Here is a 24,196-nt window from a genome sequence, read left to right on the forward strand (position 1 = left end):
ACGGCGGAGGCGGGAACGGGGGCTGAGGGGCGGGCGGCGGCGTTGGCGCTCAACGGCTGTTGTCAGTCATAACCGTTGAAAAACAGTCACGTTAGTGCCAGTTTATTAAATCTTGTACAACTGCATTTTTCACTGAGAGAAATAAAGCACAAGGGTGCAGGTCAGGACGTCAATGCGACCTATTCCTGTCATGTACCAGGCAGCATATGCTGCAGAAACATTCTGTGACAAATAGATTTTCCCATCTCAGCACGTTTTCCAGATGAGTTAACAAAGCGATTTCCAAAAGCTCTTTCAAAATGATAATTCAGTAAAAAACATTCCCATCTTAATCAGGTTTAGGGGGCAAATCCCCACATTGGAATACAAACGTTTGCGCCATGAGCAAGGAGCAATGTAAATGGAAATACAAAAGTTTGCTCTATGGGCAAGGAGTGCTCTTTTTGTAGGGTGCAGAAGTGTGCAAAAAGAAGAAAATCCATTTCTCCACATCCCCACGTGCCTCAGGTCATGGTGTGTGATGGGGAAGTGAGGCACAAAGACCTGAGGACCTGAGGCACGCGGAGGGCAACCTCACTGTTCCTTGCAGAGACTTCTTGTGTCCATTGTACTGCACAGCTTGGCCTATTTAACATTGCAGACAGTCTACTGGTGCTGCCCCCCTGCCTAACGTAAATAGCATTAAATACACAAAGCTAGACAGCTGAAAAAGCTGCAGGAACATGGATGGGAGCACTGGGGGAAGGCTGAGACGTCTTCTGTCCGACATGACACCACAGCCGGGGCCAATAGCCTGCATCCCTCTTTCTGACACTGCCCATGTCATTCCTTTCCCTCCTGGCACTTCCACTCTCAGGAACAGATTTGTGTTTCCTAATCAGTTGGCTTGCCTGTGGCAGAGAATTCTTATTTGTAAGTAATGTCATACTGGATTTGTGATACAAGCTTTTGCAATCCCTTTGTTGTGCAAATGCAGGCAAATAACTGAAGTAAGACAACTGGCTTCAGTAGGATTATCCATAAAAGAGTTAAGTGCTATGTCATATGCATAAATATCGCCCTCAGGAGCAGATTCTGCAATCAAGGACAACTCGAGTTTTGAAGAAGGAAGAGCTTCAGCAGCACTAGTCACTAAAGAAATGAAGGAGAAAACCAGTTTCCTGTTCAGTTCAAATGTGAGAGGTTTAGCAACAGTATTAGCAATATAGCATACTCACATTTACATCTCAAAGTATCTTTCCCAAATTGGAGGAGGATTGTGTCACATGTTGCAGGTAGGAGAGCAGCTGCAGGAGGAAGGAATTGAGGGTAACCAAGCATCCATCCTATGGGAAAACAAAAATAGCACTTCTGGCTTCCAGCTTCTAGCCAGCATCTCTCAGGAGGAAGGCAGCAATGTCAGCAGGGTCTCTGGCCAGCTTGTAAAATTAATTTCAAAATCTCTTAAGTACATTCTAAAAAAGGAACATTGAAGAGGGAAGATAAACTGCATGCTATAATTGGTATTGCAAACAACATTTTTAACAATCAAAGGGAGCATAGAAGCAGTTCTAGAACTTGCCAGTGTTTTTTTTTTTCCCAGTGTCACTCACTGCATTAATTCCTGTTATCATGTGGAAGTAGATTCAGCAATTTCCAAGGAATTCTTGCCTGTTGTATAGTTTTGCTAGTAGGTGAAAAGCCACAATTAGACAAGTAGCAGGCATTTCATGAACATTCACTGCTTTAGGCAATGCCACATTGCTCAAACTTTTTATAATTTAGATGGGATCTTGCATTTGGAGTCCCCTAGGTGGCAATTTACTATTGGTTTTGGGTAGAAATGTGGAAAAATGGTAATTGCGATACCTGCCTTCAGCAGGTAAGAAATGAAGGAAGTTGCTAATCACAGCACAGGACTGTAGATCTGCAGTCAGTTCCAAACGGATGAGATCTCTGACACTTCTGATGTCTTGAGGTGGCTGTGATGATGTAAGTAGAACACTCGTGATGTGGATGAAAGAGAAATGCTGTGTTTGTTCTTCACAAACAGGGAAAAGGAAGGGAGACCCTTTCCTACCTGAAACATACTCAAGCAGCTGAACAAAGCAATGAGCCCTTCCCACAGTCTGAAATATTAAATGTCAGCAGTTTCCTTTTTGCTACATCTCACAGTTCCCAGTAAATGCCATAGGGACACAATGGGAACAGTGCTCTTCCAGTTAAGTTGCATACACTCCAACACCATTCAACAAAAGGATACTCAACGCCCAGAGACAGAAAACGTATAATCTAATGACTCAATCTTTGTGCACAGAAAAAAAAAAAAAACTGTTTTGCAGAAATTACATGAAAACTGGAAAGTGATGATTTGTTTGAAAGGAATACAGGAGGAAGGGAAGGGAGTTGCTATATGAGCCTCACATTCTGTAGGAGATAATGGTGGAATTTTTATTGATCTGGAGAGTTTGCTTAAGTAAGTGAGTTACTGGAAAAAAAAAAATGCAGCATTATTTATGTCTTGAAATCTGGAATAAGAGCTTGAATTCTGAATTGCAGGGGGAGCACATTTGTGTCAACTCACTCTGTGTGTAAGCAGTAAGATACCCAAACAGGAATCATATCCATTTTTTTTTCACTGCCTGTCATTTGAGAGAGAGAGAGTTAGCTGCTGTGAGTGAGAAGAAACCAGCAGGTGAGCTGACAGCAGCGTTCCTGAGTGCTGAGAGGATGCCTGTGAGTCCACAGCTAACCAGGGTGGGAGGTGTGGGAGCTTGTCAAGTGTTTGGGCCGAGTTTGCGATGTTAAGCCTTGGAGTCAGAGGATTTGCCCAGAGAGGCTGTGTATGCCCCATCCCTGGAGGTGTTCAAGGCCAGGTTGGATGGGGCCCTGGGCAGCCTGGCCTAGTATTAGATGTGGAGGTTGGCAGGCCTGCCTGTGGCAGGGGAGTTGGAGTTTGATGATCCTTGAGGTCCCTTCCAACACAAGGCATTCGATGATTCTATGATTAAGAGGATGATGCTGTTCATTCTGAACATTTGGAAGAAGTCTAGTGACTCTGGGTGTGGGGGAATGAGATGAGTCAAGACAAGCAGCTTGTGTCATCTAAGAAAATCCTGCCATGGTGTATCCTCAAATCTGGCTGCTTTGCTCTTAAGCATGAACTACTCTTTGACACCATGAAGTCCATCCTAGTTTTCATGAAACACCCCTGTAGCTGGCCAGTGATATAGCTCATTGCCAGTAGGTCAACAGCGTGCAAGCTTCATCAGCTAAATATCCAAGGATGTTGTAATCAAAGCAACAAAATCCTGAGCGAAATTTTAAAAGTGAATACATTTTTGTGGGCTGTACTCAGTACCAGGTTTTATCACACAAACCCAGATGTGGATTTTTGGCAGAATTTTAATCTCCTCTAGGAGAGCCTGCATATCTATTGATTTTCTCATTTTCTTATAATCCTGTATTTGCCAGCAGAGCTAGTAACATAGCAGGAGAGCACTTTCAGTGGGGAAAGTTTGGCAAACCCAGAGTAATCTCATTGAGATAAATTATGGTTTTAGACCTTATTTTCATAATACAGGGTTTAAAAATCTATCTTCTCACAGTCGAGTTCAGGGCCAAATACCTTCATGGCATAACTATAAATCTGCTAAGGAATGTGCAATTCTATCTGGTGTTTTTTTTGTTGTTGACAGTGTATTGTAATATTACAATATTACAATATTACAGTAAACAGTCCTTAGAAAGAATGAAATCTTTTCTGATTGGTGCTCCTGTGCAAATGCTTTTCTTATCTTTTGGCTGATGATTTCTATCCTGGAGCCTCCAAATGCTTTTCGTGAATGCTTTAAGTAATGCGTTTCATGCATTTTAGCTTTTTCCATGTGTTCTCTCCGAGACTTGCATGCAGTAGCAAGTTGTTTCTCTGCTTCATTTTTCACTGCCCACACTTCTTGGAGATTCTTGGAAGTTCTTTACTCTGAGGGCAGTGAGGATCTTGCATAGCTGCCCAGAGCAGTTGTGGATGCCCCCATCCCTCGAGGTGCTCAGGGCCGTGTTGGAGCAGCCTGATCTGTGGGAGTTGTCCCTGCCTATGGCAGAGGGTTGGAACTTGGTGAGCTGTAAGGTTCCTTCCAACCAAGCTCATTCTGTGATTCTGTGATTCTTGCTGCTCTACGCAGTTCCTTGTCCCTTTTCAACAAGGGATGCTAAAGTGGAGATGGTTAGCATATCTGAAGCGTTAGTTATGTGTGAGTCAAGCCCTGATGATGAAGATCTAATACAGTGACCTAAAATGTCACTGTAAATGACAAATTTTCCCCTGCATTCAATTTCCTTACTAACAATTAGTGGAGGAAATAATGACATGATCACAGTTTGCTGTCTGCCCAGACCAAAATAGCTGTTTCTTGCAAAGCCAATTAGGAATGACACACTTAAAAACATTGCATTTAAATTATAATTTAAGTTTTTGAGTTGATGTATAGTGGAAACCAATCCTCCTGAAATGTCAGAGAGATGGTATTGATTCCTTTCCCTAATTTGGTAAGTGGGTCTGAATATTCCAAATTCAGCAAAAAAAAAGGCTGAAGAGTCACTCCTGGACTACAGAGGCAACTCTACATGAGCAGTTTAAAAGTGCAGATTCACATGGATTTATAGCATGTTAGTCGTAAGGCTGAGTTACCCTTGAACACTTTACTAACACTATCTGTGTCCTCTGCAGGTTCATGGCTGTGACAGCATAGGCTTGATCTGCAGACCCTGAACTTGATTCCACTGATATTATCGCCTGCTGTGAAGGTTTGTAGAATGAAAGATGTAACTCCAGGTGAGAGATTGGTTTGGACTGTGTTGCATTGCCTTACCATCAGCCCAGCAGTGCAATGGCATGATGTCCTGGAGCTGATGTAATAACTGTAGATCAAGAGCTGCAGAATTAGAATGTGCTATCTTTAATACTAAAAATGAGAAAGCATTTTAAAGTACACCGGGCAGACTTGCTAAATTATTCTTGTGTAGATTACGCAGCATACAGAGCATAGGGGGTCAATTCTTTGAAGGCATCCTGTTTTCCTGCACTAGGTGTGATATTCCCTGGCCCTTGTGTATGTGTGTAGCTCCCATCAGGGAAAATGGTAATGAATTTGCATACTAAGGAGAAAATAAATCCCGATTCCCCTTCAGTAATGTATAATGTCAACAAAAGTCTTTGATGAATGCAGACTCTTCTTAATTAGATGCTTGGGTAGGAGATTATTAATCCATTTATCTCAGATTCTAATTTTACCATGAATCGCTTGCTGTTTATGCCTAAGTTTATGATCATATTTATCTTCCTAGAACCTTTAAAGAGTCATACTCATAAATGAATATTTCTTGAAAGCTGAATTATTGTATTCTTATTTTTATTCCCTTCCTCAGCGTGCATGTATGTAAATATTTTGAAATCCTCACTATTAGCCAAGAGTATATCCTGCAACATAACAATTTCACAACTGCAGCTATTTGCCATTTCCCCAGTAGTGACATCTGGCCTTTAAAATACATGGATTTCTGCACCAGTGGGGGGGAACCTCAGTGACAGTCAAAGGAAGCTGACTGTTGTAGCAAAAGCTGGTCTTTATGGACCAGAGTAAAGGAGTGGGCATGGCTTGGGGGCTTGCCAGATTTCAACTGCACATTAAAACTAAAAGCTTAGGTTGCAATACTAATGTACAAATATTAATGACCTCACCGACCTAAAAATCATTCCTAGGAGATTCAGAGCAAGCCAGTCAATTTGCTGAAAGTGCATGTAGTTGCCTGGATGACATACGTTTGCCTGGATACAGCTGAGGATTCACTTGAAAATATCCTCAGGCAGATGCTTTCTTCCTTTGAACACTGAGTTGGCCTACTTGGCAGCTCATGGTCTATACTGCAACAGCTCCATCTGCCGAAAAGACTCATAAATCACTGGGACTTCAGAAAGTAACAGCCAATTATATTCCTCCTATCATCTATGCTATTAGTAGCCCTCTAGGTTTCTATGTCTAGGGCAGGCTATGTAAGAACAGACTAAGCAGGCAATGCTGCAGTTCTTTTGTGTGTATGCACTGACACAAGAGAAGGAGAGAGAGCAACAGACATAGATGACATTCAGTAAAGTGAAATAAATTATAGTGAATGAAGTCACTTGATTGAACTGACCCTGTTTTAGATGGGCTGCCATACAGGACTTCCTGTGTGCAGGCAAAGATGGGTGCAGTGGCACTATCTGGACTGTGCAGTGATATCTGAGAATGGAGAAACTTACTTGAGTGTTGTGGTTTTTTTTCTACTATATCTTATGCTTTTAACTATCTATACTAACTACCATTAAAAAAAAAAAAAAACTAAAAAACCAACAAACAACTGACAGTTCCTGTTTAAATACCATGGTGGATGATAGCTCTTCTGGCACCTGTGGGCTCCTAGGTTGCTTTTCAATGGCATTACTGATGCCCCAACTGACAGCTTCTCCCATTTATGGGCTGACTTTCCTCTCCAGTGCAGAGCCTGTTTGTTGTTAAGGTCCTGGCCTCTCACTGCTGAAAGAATTCAGACTGAGGTGAGGCTGACTCTGCTCATCCTTACACTTCTAGGAGCACCCTTCATGGCAGACACTGTATCTGTGTTGATGTGTGGCTGGGCTCAGATTAGTCCCAAGTATTTATCAATTCAAAAGATACTGGCACAGCTGAGTGTCATTGCATCTCATTTTAGACAAGAGTCTAATTTGTACATGTCTGTTTTGGTAGCATCTGACAGGCTCTATAAGCAAAGGTTTCTGTTATCTGATATGCAAACACAGAGGAGTTTCTTGCGCCGTCTGCACTGGAAGGCTAAAGCCTCCTGCTTCAATTTTTTTTTCCCTCCTTTCTCTTAGCTGAAGAACTGCTGACCATGTTGATGTGTCTCACCACTCTGCTGCCAGATGAATCGAAGCCACAGGGAGGGGAGCCCCAGGTCAATCAGAGGAGCTGCAGGACAAGGTCATTAGCCCCAGCATCCTCCTGCTGGCATGCATGGCAGCAGGCATTGAAAGGATGATATATGTACGTGTGTGCTGAGCTCAGAACTGCTCCTGGTTCTGCCATGGATGCAGTTTGTGACTTGGAGAAAATCAGCCCTCTGTTTTTTCAGTTTTCTTATCAGTTGAGAGAGCCCCTGGGCCATGTAGATATCTCTTGCCTCATCAAGACTGGAAAGATTCATTAACTTGAACATTTCAAGGCTTGAACTGCCATCAGGGACAGACCCTGCTCACTGCATCAAAGAGGGGTTTTACAGTTGATAAAAACAGTAGTGAATTGCCATCTAGGGAACTCCAAATGCAAGAAACTCCAACAGTTTTGACAGAATTCCCATCTAAACCACAACAAGTTTTAGCAACATGGCACTATTCCTTAAAACAAGAAACGTTCATGAAATGCTTGCTACTTGTCTAACTGTAACTTTTGAGAATTTCTTGGAAATTGCTGAATCCAGTCCCACATGTTAACAGGAATTCATGCAACAAATGACAGGAAAAAGAGACATTTTAACCTTCTAGATCTGCTTCTGTTTTCATTTCAGTTGTTGGAAATACTGTTTGCAAACCCAAATATAGGATCTGGCTTATCTTATCACTTTTACAGTTCACTCTAAGGGGAGCAGGACTGTGGTCCCAGTGCCTACAGATATACCTCACAGTGACAGGGCAAGTTAATGCCCAAATTCCTTCCCTTCTCTCCTCCAAACCTCTCTGTCTACTTTTCTTATTAGCTTAATAATAGCCTGCTCAGTCTGCAAGCTCAGTTTTCTCTTGAGCATTGTTTGTGTCTGCCATTCTTTCTCACAGAGCTATTCTTGAAAAATGCATTTAGATTCAGTCTGTGCTCCTGACTTGAAACTAATAAGTGTCATTCAATCTGGTGAGTTCCTCTGCATCTCTGCCCTATGGACTGAATGAAATGGAGATTTTGCAGAAAATAGATGTGAGCTCATGTAATTAAAAACTGGGTACCTACAATGTGGCTAATTCAAGATGGATAACAAATCCAGTGTATAAAGATACCTTTTTTGCCCTGAAGTCATAGTTCTTATGGAGAATAATGATTTCAGTTCCTCTCCGCCTTTGACAAAGTTGAAAGCAATGTTAAGATGGTGCTGAGCTTTATTTGAATACCATACTGCACGCTGCTATTTAGTCAGTCTTATTTATTCTGGTTTGTAACTTCTCCTTAATGCAGCACACGGTGTTGCAACAAAGCCCCGCTCTCTGGTTATGCTATTAGTATTTTGGGGGGCCCATAATTTCAAAGGGCATTAGAAGTTTTCGTGACAGAATCTCCTTTTAAATTAGCCCAGAAGTGTCAGTGTCAGATCCAGGCTCTCCAGACTGACCCAGAAGACAATAACCAAGGATCAAAGCAACATCAGAAGGGGATACAAAACTCATGCTGATACCATCACCTTCCATCAGTGAGGTCACCTGGTGTGGTCTCAGCCACACAGAACAGGTCTGTGGCCTCAGGTTATCCTGAAACCACATGATCCTTTTTATGGTTGTTGTTTTTGTCAGCAGCAGAACATTCCAGCCATCTCTCCAGAGAGAGTGAAGGAGGGCAGTTAGAACAGAGCACCTACCCACTGAACCTGAAAGCATGGTAACTATTTGTCCTTGTACAGCACCTACCTCCTCTCTGACAGCAGAGTAGGATTCATTGCTGCAACACATGGAGTTGCTGAGACAGGCCAGCAAGCACGTAGCTTCTGCATCAACCAAAGGAACAGTTATTGCTTTCATAATCTCTCTTAGATGTGGCATTATTCCTTCAAAATTGATTTTGCTGGAAAATACTGTTATCTTTACAAGTGACCTAAGAGCTCCATTTTCATGCTTGATGTTGTATATTTGACAGCCCTTCAGACATAAGAACTACTGCCATTTCCTCCTGCCTGGCCTTTTTACTTATATGAGTGTGTCACTAGACAATGGAAGCACTGCAAAAATGTCAGGTGGAAAACATTTTTGTAAAATCACAAATGTTGGTGGCTAGTGAGTATTTCAGGGCACATGAAGTTCCTGGAAACACTTTCAAACACATTTTTGTATCGTTCCATTTTGGTCCATTTGACAAAATTTATTTGCATTTTTGAAAAATCCCTTCAGCTGGGCTCCCCCAGAGTAGTGCAGCTTTTTGTGCTCTGAAAGCCATCCCATTTGATTGGATTCCTAAACAACAATCTAACTGTCGGTGCCCATTTAATAAAAAATCCCAAATTCCTCATCATAAGTTGAATGTGTAATGCACGTCTCACGGGCCTGCAGGTCAACAAGCAAGCCAAGCTGTTTTCTAGAGGCCTAGCAATGGTGTCTGCATAAAGTACAGCTCTTTGATCTACAGCTGCAGAGATGAAGACCCTCATAAAAGGTTGCATCTGGATTAGAATCTGTCTTTGCTGGGTTGCCAGTTCACTTCTTATAGTGAGAGTCAAGGTCTTTATCTTCTGAATTCCACTGAAAAAAGAGCATATCAGCTTTTTAGCATGAGACTTCGAGGCACTGTACCCTTTCTCACTGCAAAACACTTTGTGCTAGGTATAACAAGGCTGCAGTCAGTCAGTCTGATGTACAAATGCAGAGAACCTGATCTTCTATGCTGTGCAATTTGAGTTTTTGAGGATTTTCCAGCTTTGTCCTTAGATCAAGGTTATTAATCTGATGAGCACGTACACACCTAGGATATGCAAAGATGCAGAACAAACTTCACAGCCCCACCCTTTAATATCAAGTACATTCCCACTGGCTTCGAGAAGCCAGCAGTCATCTTGCATCAATACACTCCAGACACTCTGTTTTTTGTCTCCTTGTGGTTCAGTGCCACTCCATCAATATTGCCATCCTGCACTTGGCATCTTCTGCATTGTTGTCTGTTTACTACCACATTTGTAGTTCTGGATGGAAACTTAAAGCCTCTGTTTTTCTTTTACAGAATTTTAGCTTACAGTAAAGTTTCAGTGATGGTCACGGATCTGCACAGCCACAGGTGGATGTGTATGGCATGTAGACCAGGAATGGTCTTCATTAAGCATAAGGCTCTGCTTAGGTCTGATATACCCAGGTGAGTTTCAAAAACATGGTGACTGCCGTCTCTTTCCCACCTACAGCTAGTGAAATCGTGACAAGATGCACACTGATACAGCTCCCATGGGATCTGAATGTTAGAGCAGATTCTTTTTTCACTAAATTGCATGGGAAAATGATGTGGTATTTCTTTCTTCTCTTGCAGACTTGTATTACTTTCTCCTAGCCCCCACAGTTTCCCAAGAAATTCACACTGCAGACACAGGTATATCATTAAGAGGCTTCTTGAAGTGGTAAGAAAATGGCACTGCACTTAAACCTGTCAACTGCTGAGACTCTGCTTGAATAGTAACAATGGCTGTATTGAGCCATGAGATTCACACCAAGCCTGTCATATCTTTCTTTGGATGCTGACATTCCAATTGCGTGTCAAACACTGCCTTAACACACAGGCATGTTGTGAAATATGCTGTCAAATAATGCAAATTGCAGACACTGCGCCGTGGTATTTTGCTAATCATGGAGATTTCACACAGTCCTTTATAATTCCTCTCCCATTTTTTATTTGAAAAGAAGTTAGGATTTGGTCATCGTGGACTGACCTTTAAAGGGGCTCTTGAAGGATCTGGCAATTTCATAGGGGTGATGTGAATGGAACTCTCTGACCTCCTGCAGTGTTCCAGACCAGTTAAATCCCATTCCAGCAGCTCATCACAGAGCTGCTGGCCCTACCAGGCAAGGCTGAGCACAGTCTGTGGGCAGTGCAACATGCACAGTGGATGCTCTGAAACCCAGACAACGAGAAAAGTCCTTGCGGTAAGATGTTGACATCTTGTATTATAGTGAGTAATGTACTGGGATGCGTGCCAGCCGCCGAGACCTTCATGGGATGGCTGCAGCATAAGCAATTTCAGTGCCAGTTAATTGCACTTGAAAACACTGTGGTGGTTGTGGTATCTAAACACAAAATAGGCAGAGATGTGGAGGAATGCCTCAGGATGTGGTGACTTTGGTGTGAAGGAATCAATGAAGGACTTTAAAGTTTACTCTTGTTTTCTCTGAAGATATTTCTCTTCCATCTTATGCTGGCACTAATTCAACAGATATTGGTTTCTGTTATTGTTTTTTAATATTAAAACCCAGAGATTCTGTTGTCATAGGACTGCTGGGATGCAGTTCTCAGCCTCTAACATATAGAGTGGTTCTGGCTGACCTGCAGCAGTTTATTACTTCACCACCTTTGCATCCACCTTAATGCTTATGTACTGCAGAAATGGCACACTTTGTCATGCCTGTACTTACCCTCTTCTTAAACACCATTACCCCAGAGATGAGGACTCCAGTGCCAACTTAGTGTAAAGAAAGGAAGGGGAGAGCACTGGGATCAGAGTGCTGCCTGTCTCACTTTATGTCCTGCTAGGTAGCCCTTTACCAGTGTCTAATTTTCCTGTCCTCCGTAAAAAGCTGTAACTTTTTAGGGTGCTTTGGGATCTGCAGAAGAAAAGCTTTATAGCTCTGTTAATGCAAATAATTCTTCCTTATGTTTCCAGCAGATGTCATCAGGCTTGTCCAGAATCTCCTCCAGAATATCTACAGAATCCTTCATGCTAGCACCAGTGGCAGCTGAGAACAGTAAAAAGAAGTTTTGCTCAAAGATTCTGGGGGCTAAGAAGTATGCTTTTCTTTCTAGTGTACTATGACATCGTTTTCCTAAAGCCCTCACTGTAATAAAGCAGTAGTTCTCTCTGCAAGCTGTTCACCTTAGCGGGCAGCCTTTTTCATGCAATGGGACGTGCTTTGGATGCTCTTCTCTGTTGATACATCCCAAGTGATCTTTTCTGTGCCTTTGTCTCACAGCTGGAGAAGACTCAAGGATGTGGTCCTGCTGCCATTGTGCTGTCCTGCTTCCACGAGGGAGTTCTGACAGTGAGTGTTACAGTTGTCCTCAGCAGAAGGGGAAGAGCATGGCTGCGTGTTTGCCAGTGCCAGCATCTCATCAGTCTGTATGGGCTCATTTGCAGCAGAGGCTGCAGCTGTGTTTTCTTACCATAGCAGACACAAAATAATGAGTCACTTTTCAGGATCTTCCAAGCAAAGTTGGGTTTACCTTAATTGCTCTCTATTTTTCTTTCAGTGGATTTTGCTAAATATCCATGAATCAACTGTGTTCACAAATGTGAGCAAATATAGTTTATCTTCTTAAGGAATATTCCACTTGATATCATTGCCAGAGATAATGTTCAGGTCTGTTTTATTTATTTCTGCAGAAAACAGAGCCTGCATTACTTAGAGAATATATCTTGAAACTGGCAAGTAAGGTACGTCTTTTTGCTGGGGCTGATATACGTTTTTCAGAGAGTTCATCTTGCAATATGAAACCAAGGAGGTTTGGAAATGCAAACCTGTTCTATTCCCTTCTAAATCTGTTTAGTATTATTCATTGCCCTTCATGGTAGCATTACTGAAATGCCTTCATACAAAATACCAATATCAAACCCAGTGGATTTCATGGAGTCTCTGCTTAGCATTTCTTTTGTGAATCAGAACTTTAAATTGGGTATGATGTTGTATCAGTTGTGACAGAGGATTGGACAAAAAAAGCCTGAAGAGGTTTCAGTACTTTGCATGTCATGCTAGAAAGACTATTCAGAGAGGAATATTTTGCAGTATTTCTTAAAATCAGACTCTAGAGTCCCTTAATCTACCCTAGAAATTAACTCCCTAGCAGGAGAGTATTTCATCTCCATCTATTCCAAGGCTTCATTTTGGGTTTTTCTATTGTTTTCTGGAAGTGTAACTCTGTGACGGTTTGGGGATCAAAGTGCAGTACCAGATGCATCATGATGACCCAAAGAAATGAGACTTGAGACTGCCATGCACACTCTGCCTGGAGCACGTGCCCCACGATCACAGCCAGCTTCAGACAGAGACGTGGTGACACAGCCAGGAAGAGAGTAACACCCACACTCAGAGCTGAGCAGGAGTTTCTTACAGCTGGAGAGAAAATTCCAGCAGTATTTAGCAGCCACGTTGCTTCCCCAAATACGAGTGTGGGAAGAACCATCCCATCCCCAAGAGAACCTTCCATCTTCCTCCCCTCCTCCTTGTCTACCCACTCCTGTCCCCCTTGCAGCTCTATTCAGCATCCAGCAGCTGCTGGCACCATTCTCCTGGGTTTGCAGCCACCACACTGCCATTTATGAACAAAATGGCTGCTCAGGAGGAATGAAGGATCTGCAGCTGCACCTCCGAGCACTGACCTGTCTGGCAGCTGATTGCCTTCCAGTCTTTAGGATTGTTCTGAGTGGACTAGGGCCCAGCCTCATCAATCAATTCAATCCCTGAACTTTCTGCTGAAATTAATGGGCTGCAAGGTTCTGATTGACTTCAGTGAGCTTTATCTCCCATGATTTATTCTTTGCTCTTTTCTGCACCCAAAGCTTTTCAGTGGTACCCGATCTGGACAAGAGCTGAACCCAGATCTGCCATCCTTGCTTATTGCTGAGTTTCTGCATACCTTTCAGACTGTTAAATTTGAAAAGCACCAGCTAGGACTCTACTGAGGGCCCCACCACTGGTGTTGCCCACCAGCAGCTCCGCTGCCTTAGCTCTAGTTCAGTTTATTCCTTTTCTCTTCTAGAGACACACGACAGAGTACCTTACCCAGACCATCAAAGGGTAACAGCCTTCCTGTTGTTGCATTTTGATTTTAATGAAAATTTCCCTTCCTCTGGAGCATTTTACTGCTTTCATGCCTCTGCTGAAAACCTTTGTGCTGTTCACCAGTTGTCTGATCACAGCAAGCTTTCACTATGGCTCATTGTTTTCTACCTTGCAGTTTCACAGTGTTTAACCTTCTAATTGCGTCTCTCACCTTGTTGTTTGTGCCATGACATCACAGCACCTACCTAATGATGTCTGTTAAGGCCTTTTGCCAACTTAGTAGTCTGCCATGCCATTAGCCTCCTGCACCGTAGAGCATGCTCTGTGGGGTACAAGCACTCTTTCTGTCCTTCTGCTTTTTGTTTTTTCCTGATCAGATCTTTCTCTGTTTAGCCTAGGAGCAGCAAATTGCAAAGCCCTTCAGTGCATTCTTAGGAGATAAATAAAGTGTTGCAACCTTAGCATGCCGAGGAGGATCGGGTTGGTTGCACTCACTGGAGATAACACTGCATTTCATTCAGCAGTGTGTCTGCACTGGATGTTAGAGATAGATGTGTTTGCCATTATCTAGTCTACTCAGCGAGGGTTTTGCTAATTACAACAGCAATTTGCACACGCATTTGTCATTGCCACAGGGCAACACCCCTCACTCATGCCTGGAGAAGAGGCTGAGGAGCATAAGCAGCAGTTGTCTTTGTCAGCCTTGTTCCCTTAATGGCACTCTGTTTCTCGTGTTCTTGGTTCCAGAATTATCTCGTTGCACACCGTAGACCCATATAGCTTTGCAATTTACTCTTAGTTCCTTGTCCTCTACTGGTCTGTGAACTTATTTATATCCAAACCGTTTTATTTGTCATCTTTTATATTAATGTTATATTTAAAACCTTCTTGTGGTGCTTGGCCTGCAAAAGGATACTTCAAATCAAGCCAAGGGAAATGACTCTATAAATACAGTTGCTCTGGCGAGGGCACATTTATACTGCATTATATTCAAACTGTGCAGGAAGAATGGAATTGAACCAAGAGGGAAAGATGATTTTTATTGTCCACTGCTGTAGGTGGCAAATCATTTCATCTGGCTTGTCTTTTGTCATCAGTATATGCACTCCTGCCTCAATTGCCTAACAAAACTGCTGCAATTTGGAGACCGCAGTTTCACCTGGACTGGTGTTAAGGTGTCTTCTGCCTCTTGGAAAAAGAGTGTGCTGCTGCTTCGTTCCTAGTAAGGCTGCTAGGTGATGTGCTTTAGCTTCACAAAGAATATACAAGAGCCCCTGTTGGCTGTGCAGGTATAATTTGGCACACCTGCAGCATGGCTGAACGCTGCCTCAGAACCGAGCCAGTCGAGTTCACTGGGCAATACTTGTTTGATACAAGCAAGGTAAGGCTTTCAGGAAATGAAGCCACACACCTTGCATACCTCACATTTAGGATTACCATTTACATCTTTGTGGAAAAGACAGTAAACATTACTAACAGGGTGGCAATAGTATACATGACTGTAACTAATATACAGTGTTCACATTAGGAGTAAACATAAGTTTTGTTTTCAATACTGTTTCTTCAGAAACAGACACTTGATTTACGCAAGTAAGGTATGGACATAATCCAAAAATCAAATCCTTACCTATTTTAGACAGATGCATAATCCTGCACCTAATACTATTTTAGCCTCTGTTAGCCTCTGTTCCTTGTTTCCATTCTCATCCCCATACAAGGAGATGGATCTGTGAAAAAAAGATAGCAGGAGGCTCTCTATGAAGCTTACCTCTGCGGGATTTCTGTAATGCCAACTCCTTTTTCCAGTGTAATTGACTGAGGAAAGTTACCACTTCTTTAGGGGTGGATGAATTCATTATACCTAAATATTCGTTAGCCATTGAAGTGTCTTGCATGTTCATTCTATTTGTGTATATATAGACATATATTACGTATTTATACATTCTATAGTATAGGATAGCACTGCATTAATCAAGAATACAGACCTTTGCCTTCAAATAGAACAATCACCAGACGTTCAAACTTGCTAATACATCATGTTGATGTGGTAGTATTGCCCTGTGCCAACGCAGCGCTGCTTGCTGGGGATGCTGCACTGCGTGTCTGGGGCTGTGTCGCTGTCGTCTTCTCATATTCCAAGGTTCAGTGAGGAGCTTTGTGTCCTTGCTCTACCCTCTAACCAAAAGATATCAAGTGTTAGAGTGTCTGCTCGCTGGGGATCTTACTAATAAAGCACTCTCCAGCTGGCTGCCAACCACTGCTTTTTAAAAATAACCAAAACATGGGAGGTTACAGAACCCATTAACCCCAGGACATGTTATTATCCCTAGAACAACAAATATTTTATGAGCTAAATTACAGCTTTGACAACAATATGTTTTAGAAAATAATGAATTGGGCCCCACCAGTCACGAAGCTGGCTCAGAAGTATCGCTTTTTTTCTCAGTGGCCCTGAGATTTTTTTTAGTATTCTTCTGATGTCTGACTCTTCACGATTTTCAAGTTTTCAGAAATTGCTACTTTTCTCCCTGCTGAGACACAGCTCCAGAGGTGGGGCCAGTAAGTATTGCAAGATGCCATTGTCTTCTAAATCCCAATTGTTAATTAGTAAGACAGCTGAAATTAAATGCAAATTTACAATACAGATATAGCATCTAAGAGAACTGCAAGATTACTGTCCCTGGAGCGCTATTAGGAGATGCGTTGTCGGGGTGCTTCATCCTCCTTCACTGCTGAAAGCATTGTCAGGAAGATGATATGAAAGTCAATGGCAAAGCAATGTGTGCTGGTACCTGTCACCTGGCAGGCATTGGTCACCCTGATGGGCTAACCGCTCTGGTTCTTTCCAACCAGCACAGCTTTAAAAGGGAATTTTGGTGCCATGCACAAGTGAGGCTCACCATGGAGCCTGCAGCCAGCCCTTCCCTCCTGGGGAACGCAGCACCTATAAGCAGCAGCTGGGCTCTGCAGCACTTCCAGCCCCTGGTTTGGATAGGTCTGTCTTCCGAATGGTTCACAAAATTTCTCTGGTTTGAAGTTTAATTCTGAGGCATTGTATGTAATTAAACCTTGACCTTTAAAGTCATTAATGAGCAAACAATATTTTAGCTTAGTCTCAAAAGAATATCGAGATGCAGACAGACACGAAATGACTTTATTAAATTAAAAGCTTCAAACTTTCTGTAGGCACGTAGTTTGTGCTGCTGGGAACGGGCTCTTCGGAAATAGCACTCCAACCCCACTAAGCTGAATCTTGGCTCTCCTCGGAGGAGGGATGGAATCGGGAGGTTCCACTGCAGGAAACAGGGCATGAGTCAGTACTCCCCATCAAAGAATGCTTCTTACATCACTAGTGCTTCTCCTTCCCCCAACATGTGTGGAAGGCCCAGGAAGCCCAGGCTGTCAGCATCCCCAGGCCCTGCTGGGAAGGAGGAAGGTTCCGAAACACTGCTGAGATCCGCTGGAAGCTGGACCATCTATAAATAGGCAGAATGTGTTTCTTTTCATCAGTGTCTCTGTGAGGCTGTTCTTACAGTGTTTCACGCACAGATTCAGCAAGGCGTGGAATGATCACGTTCTTTAGCCCAAAAGCCTCTAGGAGAGAGACACACTCACCTGTCGCCTGCTGACAGCCACCAAGTGGGACACAAGTCATTACTGCTACTGCTGTAATGCTCGAACGCTGTCAATGCCAAACGTTTACATGCTCAGGACAGAAAATGTCCGTGACACTCTGCCAGTGACTGCAAAGCCACAAACGTAGACCTGCTGTCTGCCTCTTTTGCCAAGCTTGGAAAAGCAGTAGGTAAAATTAGGCTCCCAAGGCTACCTAAATAGGAAGCCAAATAAATTCTATGCCAAATAAATTCCAAGATTCTAAGTGGCTTTATTGATTTTCATGGCACCCAAAAAGTGCTCAGCTCTCCTCAAAACCAGGAGAAAAAAAAAGTGAGTTGCTTGTTTTCAGTGGCCTTGGCCTGTAGTTTAAGGCTATAGTTAAAACCATCTATTTTGACTTTCTGGCCTAAGGAAGACAGGCAGGACTGCAAATGCTGGTTTCAGAATGAAGTGCTGTTTGGCAATGGAATTCCTCATGTATAGTGAAGAGCATCCTTCATTTCTATCACCCAAAAAAATACAAAAAAAAAGCCCTGCATGCAGAATCCCTTGTATGTAAGTCCATCAGGAAAACATCTCCTCATTCTCCGGAGGTTTTATGCAATGCCAAGAACCACCAGCGAGGTGAGAAAACAGCAACCAGATCCTTGAGCCATTTATACTTGTCCTTCCCATCAAATCTTTCTCAGCAAATGAGACCAGAGCCCAGAGGGTTTCATAACCAGCCCAGGGAGGTCAGGCTCTGTCACCCGAGCTGCACTGAGCCTGCTGCTCGTTTGAAAGCTTTTGAGTATTGTCTGAGGGCAGATTTCCTCCATGTAATGATCTGTCCTACAGTGATGGCTTCTGAACACAAAACCTGTGGCATTCTGCAATCCTTCCTGTCTCATCTCTTTCGGGCCTTTAAAAATAATTTCAAAGTCTTTCCATTCCTATGATATGCCTCTAAATTTAGCCACTATTGGCTCTGTGTGAATGACCCTTTCTTTCTCCTTTCTGTGCTAGCCCGGTAAGCTTTTAGCATTAATGGAGTTTTTAATTGTTCTGTTACGAAGCACATAAACACAGAGCCCTTTGGCAAGGGCACCCTTTAGAAATAAATTGAGTTCTCATCCTTATAATAGAAAAACAAATGCAGTATGGATCTGTCCGTTAGCTGAGGGCACGCTAGCCCCTTAGAGAATGGTACAACCACAGGAGCAGACCCTTGTTAGTGACTGCTGTTTGCTTTTCCAGACAGATCTCACTCTCCTGCCTGCCAAAACTGCTTTTTGATGGCTGCTACCGTAACATGCTGCTGTGGATCGGCCTGGCCCTGGGTGCCCCTCTGACAGCGCTGCCGTACTTCCATGGCTCATACATCATCTGCTGCTCGAAGGACTCCGTGCGGAGACTGCTTGTTCTCTGCCCTGCCCAGAACCCAGCTGCCACCTATCTTCCTCCCACACAACATACAGTGTGCAATACAACCCCAAGTTTGAAATAACCTTGTCTTTTGTATGGAAGAATCTACCAAGGATGCAAAATTCCATCTGGATACAGAGCAAAGAATAAGGAATTGCAGGTTCCACTGAAGTCCACGGGATCTGAGAGCAGTGGGGCTGCTGTGACACAACCTTGCTTTTTCTCCCAAAGGGTGACCCTGGAAACCCTGTAATGTGCTAGACTAAAGGAACTGAGAAATGGGTCCTGAAGGCCATTCTCAGTGATGGTGGCATGAGGTACTACAGGCCATTCCCATATGCCCCCAGTCTCCCACTGCAGCAGAGGATCTTGGCCACAGCTGAGATGGCAGGAGCAGATGTGCTCCCCACCTCCTCAGGCAACAAGCTGAGCGGCAGCCTCCACTTACAATGGGAAGAGATCTCTACACAGGCAGCAATGGTATTTCAGGAAGGTGATTTCAACTCCAAGCATGAAAAGCAAATCCCCAAACTCATCTAAGTATGGGCCACTTGAGATTTATGTCTCCTGCAGTGAGGAGATGCTTCCCATCTCCAAGAGCAATTTGCACTTGGAAGCTGTGCTGGGACTGACCATAGAGATGGCCTCAAAACTGGTGGTTACTTCATCATTTCATGCACAAGAGGTTTCACCCCCCTACACCACATAGAGTGCTACAGTTACCCATTTGACAGCGCATTTCCCCACAAGGCTGGCTCCCTCTGCAGCTTCCACTGCTTGCCCTGATGCATCACACAACCCAGGTGCGGGTTACCAGACATCTTGACTTGGTTCCATGCTCTGTGGTGGCTTTGCAAGGTCATCTGCAAGAGGGGAGAGGAGAAGACCTTAACGTGTTCAGACAGCAGAGATACATTCTGGAGGAAGCTGCTGTATGGCATTCCCCTCCACCCACCCTGCTCCCACCTGCACTCAGTGCTCGCTGCAGCACTTGGGCTTTGACAATGCTCCTCTCTTATCTCAACATCTCCTCCCAGGCTGCAGGAGTTGTGCCAGGGGCAGAGACAAAGATGTTGTTCTTGCAACTTTGCCATGAACTCATGTTTGTCAGCTCTTGGCCAGATACAGCCGTTCCTTACCAGGGAACAGTCAAGATACGGATGAGAAAGAAATGTTTGAGATCATGAAAGAGGACCACCAGCACTGGGGAGCCATTGGCTGGCTGGAGTACTGCAGCCAGACACGTCCCAGGCACCATGTGTCCCCTTTTCTTTACACACCCTTCAGGTTCCAGCATGAGCCCAGCCTGATGGTGCAGCCGGTCAAGTTACATGCTATGTCCTCACCTCCAAGCTCAGCTGTTAAAATTCAGCCTTTCTCCTGGGGGTAGGGAGCAGCCACCAGGAAGAGCCTCCAGCCCTGCCTGCAGCAGCACACCAGAAGACAGCCCCAGCCTGCTCCCGGCCCCATCTCCCTCACCTCAGCGATTGCCACCCTCCTCTCCCAAGCCTTGATACTCTTTTCTAGGTCAGCGATAGCCATCCTCATCTGCACATAACTCATCACGGGAGGGGTGCTGTAGTCTGACAGCTGCTTCTGCAGCCTCTCAATGAGACTCTCCTCTTTGGCTTGTTGCTGCAGGAGGAAAAGTGACAGAGGGTGAGGACAGGGCAGGATAAAGGAGGGACACGGTGCGATGCACCCACCCATGCCCCCATCCCATAGTGGGGCTGCCCAGAGTGGTGGCCCAGCCTCCATGACCCCAGGCCATGACAGCTGTGCTACTTCTCACTGGGGAGGACACTGCTGGTGAAAAGCTCAAAGAAAGAGAACTTCAAGAAGGCAAAAATCCACAAAAGGGCAAAGCTGCCCATCCCCACCTGCAGCAGCAGGAGCTCCAGGACTTATTCTCAGTCCCACCAAGGCATGCAAGTAGCTATGGCCTGAAAAAAAGTCCTCTCAGGTGAAGTCTTGGGGATTCCCAAATTGTTCTTACCTCCTTCACAAGAGTAGTACTTCTTTCAATCTTCTCCAGCATCTCTTTCCTCTGGGAGATGTCTTTCTGCAGAACTGTAGATGTTTCCAAGGCATTCTGCAGCTTTTTCTGGAACACAAGAGCAGAACAGTGTCAGCAGGTGCAGTGGCAGCTCTCTGGTCCCTGCAAAGCCGCTGGAGTACTCAGACTGAGAAAGGGAAGGCTGCAAGAGCTGCAGGTCAGCTCGTGTGTGACCCTGGGGAATAGCAGGAAGGGCAGCAGGGGTGCTGGGATCTTTACTCACCTTCCAGAAGTTGAGGACCTGGATCTTCTCTAAGGCCAGCTTTAGCTGCTGCAGCTCTTGGTTCTTCTCATCAATCTCCTCCTCGTACTGTGCTTTCTTAACCTGCAGCAGCTCTGCATGGACCTCATGGAGCATTTCTCCCGTCTGCTTCTTCTGCAAGCCCAGGGAAACAGAGCTTCAGAGTGCTGACCAAAGCTCAGTCTCAAGTATAAGAGCTTTGCTTGGTGGGGAAAGCAGACTTAAAGCACAAGGTCATATGCCTGGCTGCAAACCTGAGGCTTAAAGAGAAATGCCAGAGAGCGTGCTGCTGCCCACGTGCCAGACCAGGTGTCCAGGCAACACACACCTGCCTGAGCTGCTGCTGCAGCTTCTTCTTGTAGCTCCTGAGCAAATTGCTTTCTAAGCGCAGCTTCTGTCTCATTAGATCCTGAAGAAAGAAAGCAGGTTAGAGAGGGACAGCAGGGCCTGGGAGGAGGCATAGCACCAGGCCCCACGCTTTACTATGTGCTTTCCCTTTGTTCCAGCTGCACCATGGCCCTCGCATTGCTGCCCTGCCTCATCCATGCTCACAGGGCTAGTTGCTAAGATAGTCTGAAAACGTGAGGCAGCTCAAACAGAGGTATGGGAACCTGAATTTTCAGATGACAGACCAGGCTCAACTTCTGCCATGCTGCACTGACCCTCTGGTGGTTCTTCTCCTCCAGGTATCTCAGCAGCTTTTCAGAAGCTGTGATGCTCCCTTTCTTGTTGGAGATGGTTCTGACAATGTCATCCTCAAAGTCACTGACAACTTTCTTAATGTCAGCCCACCAAACATCAGCTTCTTGTATGACTGCCTGTAGAAATGAAGTCACATCACAGTCAAAGAGGTGTGAAAAGCCACAGTGCTGCAGGACGCTTGATGTCCTAAGACCCTGGAGAGCTGTACCTCGAGGTCGTGCAAGGTCTTCTCCGAGTCCTCCTCCACCTTCTGAATGTCACACTTCACGTCCAGCAGCTCCCGCTCCGCCAGCTCACATTTCTGCTCCACCGTCAGCACTGCAAAATGGGCCAATGAACCGCTGTACAGCCTGGATCTGGACCTGCCACGGGTCTGCAACAATTGAGGAACAACACAGATGCCATTAGAAAGCCAGCACTGGGCAACTGCTGCTTCATGTTCATGTATGCCAAAAGTAAGCAAGTTCAGCTTTCAGATAGGAAAGGAACAATGTGCACTTGGCAGAGGGACCTGGGTGTGGATGCACACAGGTCTGGATGAGTTGGGAAGAGGAGGATCAGAGCACCCTGTTACAGACCTGGGGCAAGTCCCCTGTTTCCCTGGCATCATCCCCCCCCATGCGTTTAGCTTCACGATCAAATCACCCAGTGTAGGGTCTAACTCACTGGTTTGTGAGGCACTTCCAGATCTCCCTTGCACTCACTGCTCAGGAGGACACAGTGCTGTCATACACAAGGGATAGCACCAGACGGAAGAGGGGAAATAAGAAACCCAAAGGCAGCCTGGCGTGCAGAAGGGCATGTGAGCCCACATCTACACCTAGAGGCCCAGCAGCACCTGTTTTCAAGCAGGAGCTGGGGTTAAGTCGCTCATCCCAGTCTGCCCCACTCCATACCAGTATGGGTATCAGCTCTGGTGGGGAGCCGTGCTGCGGGAAGCCTGGGCTGCTGCTCGGCTGCATCTTACGGTACTGGTTCTCAAACAGCTTCACCCTGGTTCTCAGCAAGTCGTTGGCATGGCTGCAAAGTGACGGATGTGTACTGGGACAAGCACAGTGGGCAAAGGAGACCAATCCACGGCAAGATAGACCCCCCCAAAATGAGGAGGGCTGCAGGTCTCCCCCCCACGAGCCAGGACACAGAAAAGACCCTCAGAGCTGCCCCTTCTCAAAGCCAGACCCCAGGGGCTGTCAGAGCCTGGGACAGGGGCCCTGCAGGAGGGATCCTCACATGGCTGGGGATGGCTTGGCTTGTGCGTCCTGCCCCTGTCCCTGCTCCTGTCCCTGTCCTTTTCCTGTCTCTGTCCTGCCCTTGTCACTGCTCAGGTCCTGTTGATCCCCTGCCCTTGTCCTGCCCGTGATCCTGTCCCTGTCTTGTCTCTGCCCTGGTCCCGTCACTGCCCCTCTCTCTGCCTTTGCCCCAGCCCCTGCCCGACCCATTTACCGCCCAGGCTCTGGCCCGGTGCATCCCCTCGCCCCGCCGCCCCCTCCGGCCCCGTGTCCGCAGGCCACCGTCCCCGGCCCGGCCCCCGCCGCCGGTACCGCTTCTGCTCCAGGCGGGCCCGGAGCTGCGGCAGGGGCAGCGCGGCCAGCTCCTGCTCCGCCATGCCGCGTCCTGGCAACGGCGGCACGGGGGGGGCGGGGGGAGGGTAGGACGGTTCGCGGAGCTTCCAGCGACCGTCGATCGGTTTCGTTCGCCTCTCTGCTCGCAGGAGCCCACGGACTCCTCTCGTTCCCATTCATTTGGCAGAGTTGAGGTTCTGCCAACCCCAGCAGGGGAAATGCTCTGCGCCCGGCGCCGTGCGAGCCTGCAGCAGCGCAGAGCCTGCATTCCGGCGGCGTCAGCCCGCCCTACTCTGCGGAGCCGCCGGAGGTCAGCGAGGGCAGCGCACCTGTGCCCTGCAGGACGCCGGGGCCCGCAGCCCGGACGCAACTCCGGGGCGAGACCTCGGGGCGCTCGGAGCGGCCCAAGCCGTGTTCTCCCCGAGCGTGCTTTGGGAGTCAGCTGCGCTTCTCTGGCCAGGTGGGAAAGGTGCTTGGGAAAAAAATGAAGCCTGGAAAAGCTGTAGCGAGCTCCACATGGGAGCGCGTGCACGTGCCCGAACGGCAGCAGTGCAAACCCACGGGGGCTGTGATCCTGCCCTTAGCCAGGCGTGTGCTTCGCGGCACTGACACTGCATTAGCTTTGCTCAGCAGCGTGTACACGCCGACGTGCACGCAGGAGCGCACACGCAGATTTCCATAATTAGTCACCGCTCCAGCTCCGCGGCCCAGGGGAGCTCAGGGCTGGGTTGAACGCGGTGCCGTGCGGAATTCCCGGGGCAGATGGCTGTCTCGGCTGCATCACGGTGCAGCGCTGCCGTCGTCGCTCAGAAGCGACGCTGTCGCGATCCCCGGGATGCGCTGCGTGCGGGTGACGGTCTAGGACGGGAGTGACG

The 24,196-nt window shown here is 46.0% G+C and overlaps 2 protein-coding genes and 1 long non-coding RNA gene across 12 annotated transcripts in view; 2 read left to right on the plus strand and 1 right to left on the minus strand.

The window, feature by feature from the left end:
* On the plus strand, positions 1-19,477 carry LOC110404359. 4 transcript variants are annotated; one of them, XR_002442180.1, is made up of 8 exons: positions 1-1,971; positions 2,539-2,715; positions 4,709-4,813; positions 6,893-6,998; positions 9,984-10,112; positions 10,281-11,747; positions 11,933-12,001; positions 18,593-19,477. It is a non-coding gene; the product is annotated as an uncharacterized LOC110404359 (long non-coding RNA). The 4 variants fall into 4 exon arrangements; XR_002442178.1 differs by having other exon boundaries at positions 1-2,715; XR_002442181.1 differs by having other exon boundaries at positions 1-2,715; positions 4,709-4,785.
* CCDC113 (coiled-coil domain containing 113) lies at positions 16,865-23,535 on the minus strand. 5 transcript variants are annotated; one of them, XM_021408523.1, is made up of 10 exons: positions 23,203-23,535; positions 22,656-22,779; positions 21,968-22,132; positions 21,720-21,875; positions 21,386-21,466; positions 21,040-21,192; positions 20,757-20,864; positions 20,240-20,395; positions 19,484-19,623; positions 16,865-17,031 (listed from the first exon to the last, which is right to left on the minus strand). In XM_021408523.1, exons 1-10 carry the CDS (start codon positions 23,499-23,501, stop codon positions 16,980-16,982), a joined length of 1,434 nt encoding a protein of 477 aa, XP_021264198.1. In that variant the 5' UTR covers positions 23,502-23,535; the 3' UTR covers positions 16,865-16,979. The 5 variants fall into 5 exon arrangements, 4 of the variants coding, with proteins under 4 accessions (XP_021264198.1, XP_021264201.1, XP_021264200.1 ...); XM_021408526.1 differs by having other exon boundaries at positions 23,301-23,396; XM_021408525.1 differs by lacking the exon at positions 21,386-21,466.
* The window catches only part of CSNK2A2 (casein kinase 2 alpha 2), a 23,676-nt gene continuing 22,989 nt past the window's right edge, over positions 23,510-24,196 (plus strand). For all 3 annotated transcript variants that reach the window (XM_021408535.1, XM_021408534.1, XM_021408536.1), the window contains exon 1: positions 23,510-23,781. In XM_021408535.1, coding sequence (XP_021264210.1) covers positions 23,540-23,781 — 242 coding nt within the window. In that variant the 5' untranslated portion in view covers positions 23,510-23,539. The remainder of the gene's footprint in view (positions 23,782-24,196) is intronic.

This window comes from Numida meleagris, chromosome 10 (assembly GCF_002078875.1).
Source record: "Numida meleagris isolate 19003 breed g44 Domestic line chromosome 10, NumMel1.0, whole genome shotgun sequence".
NCBI lineage: Eukaryota > Metazoa > Chordata > Aves > Galliformes > Numididae > Numida > Numida meleagris.

Excerpts from the sequence above, each read along its gene's own strand:
- CCDC113 (XM_021408523.1), bottom strand. The coding sequence starts at position 23,501 with ATGAATGGGAACGAGAGGAGTCCGTGGGCTCCTGCGAGCAGAGAGGCG. Across the intron at positions 22,780-23,202 it reads ACCGGGCCAGAGCCTGGGCG|CCATGCCAACGACTTGCTGA; the intron begins GTAAATGGGTCG and ends GTCACTTTGCAG. Across the intron at positions 21,876-21,967 it reads AGACCTTGCACGACCTCGAG|GCAGTCATACAAGAAGCTGA; the intron begins GTACAGCTCTCC and ends TCATTTCTACAG.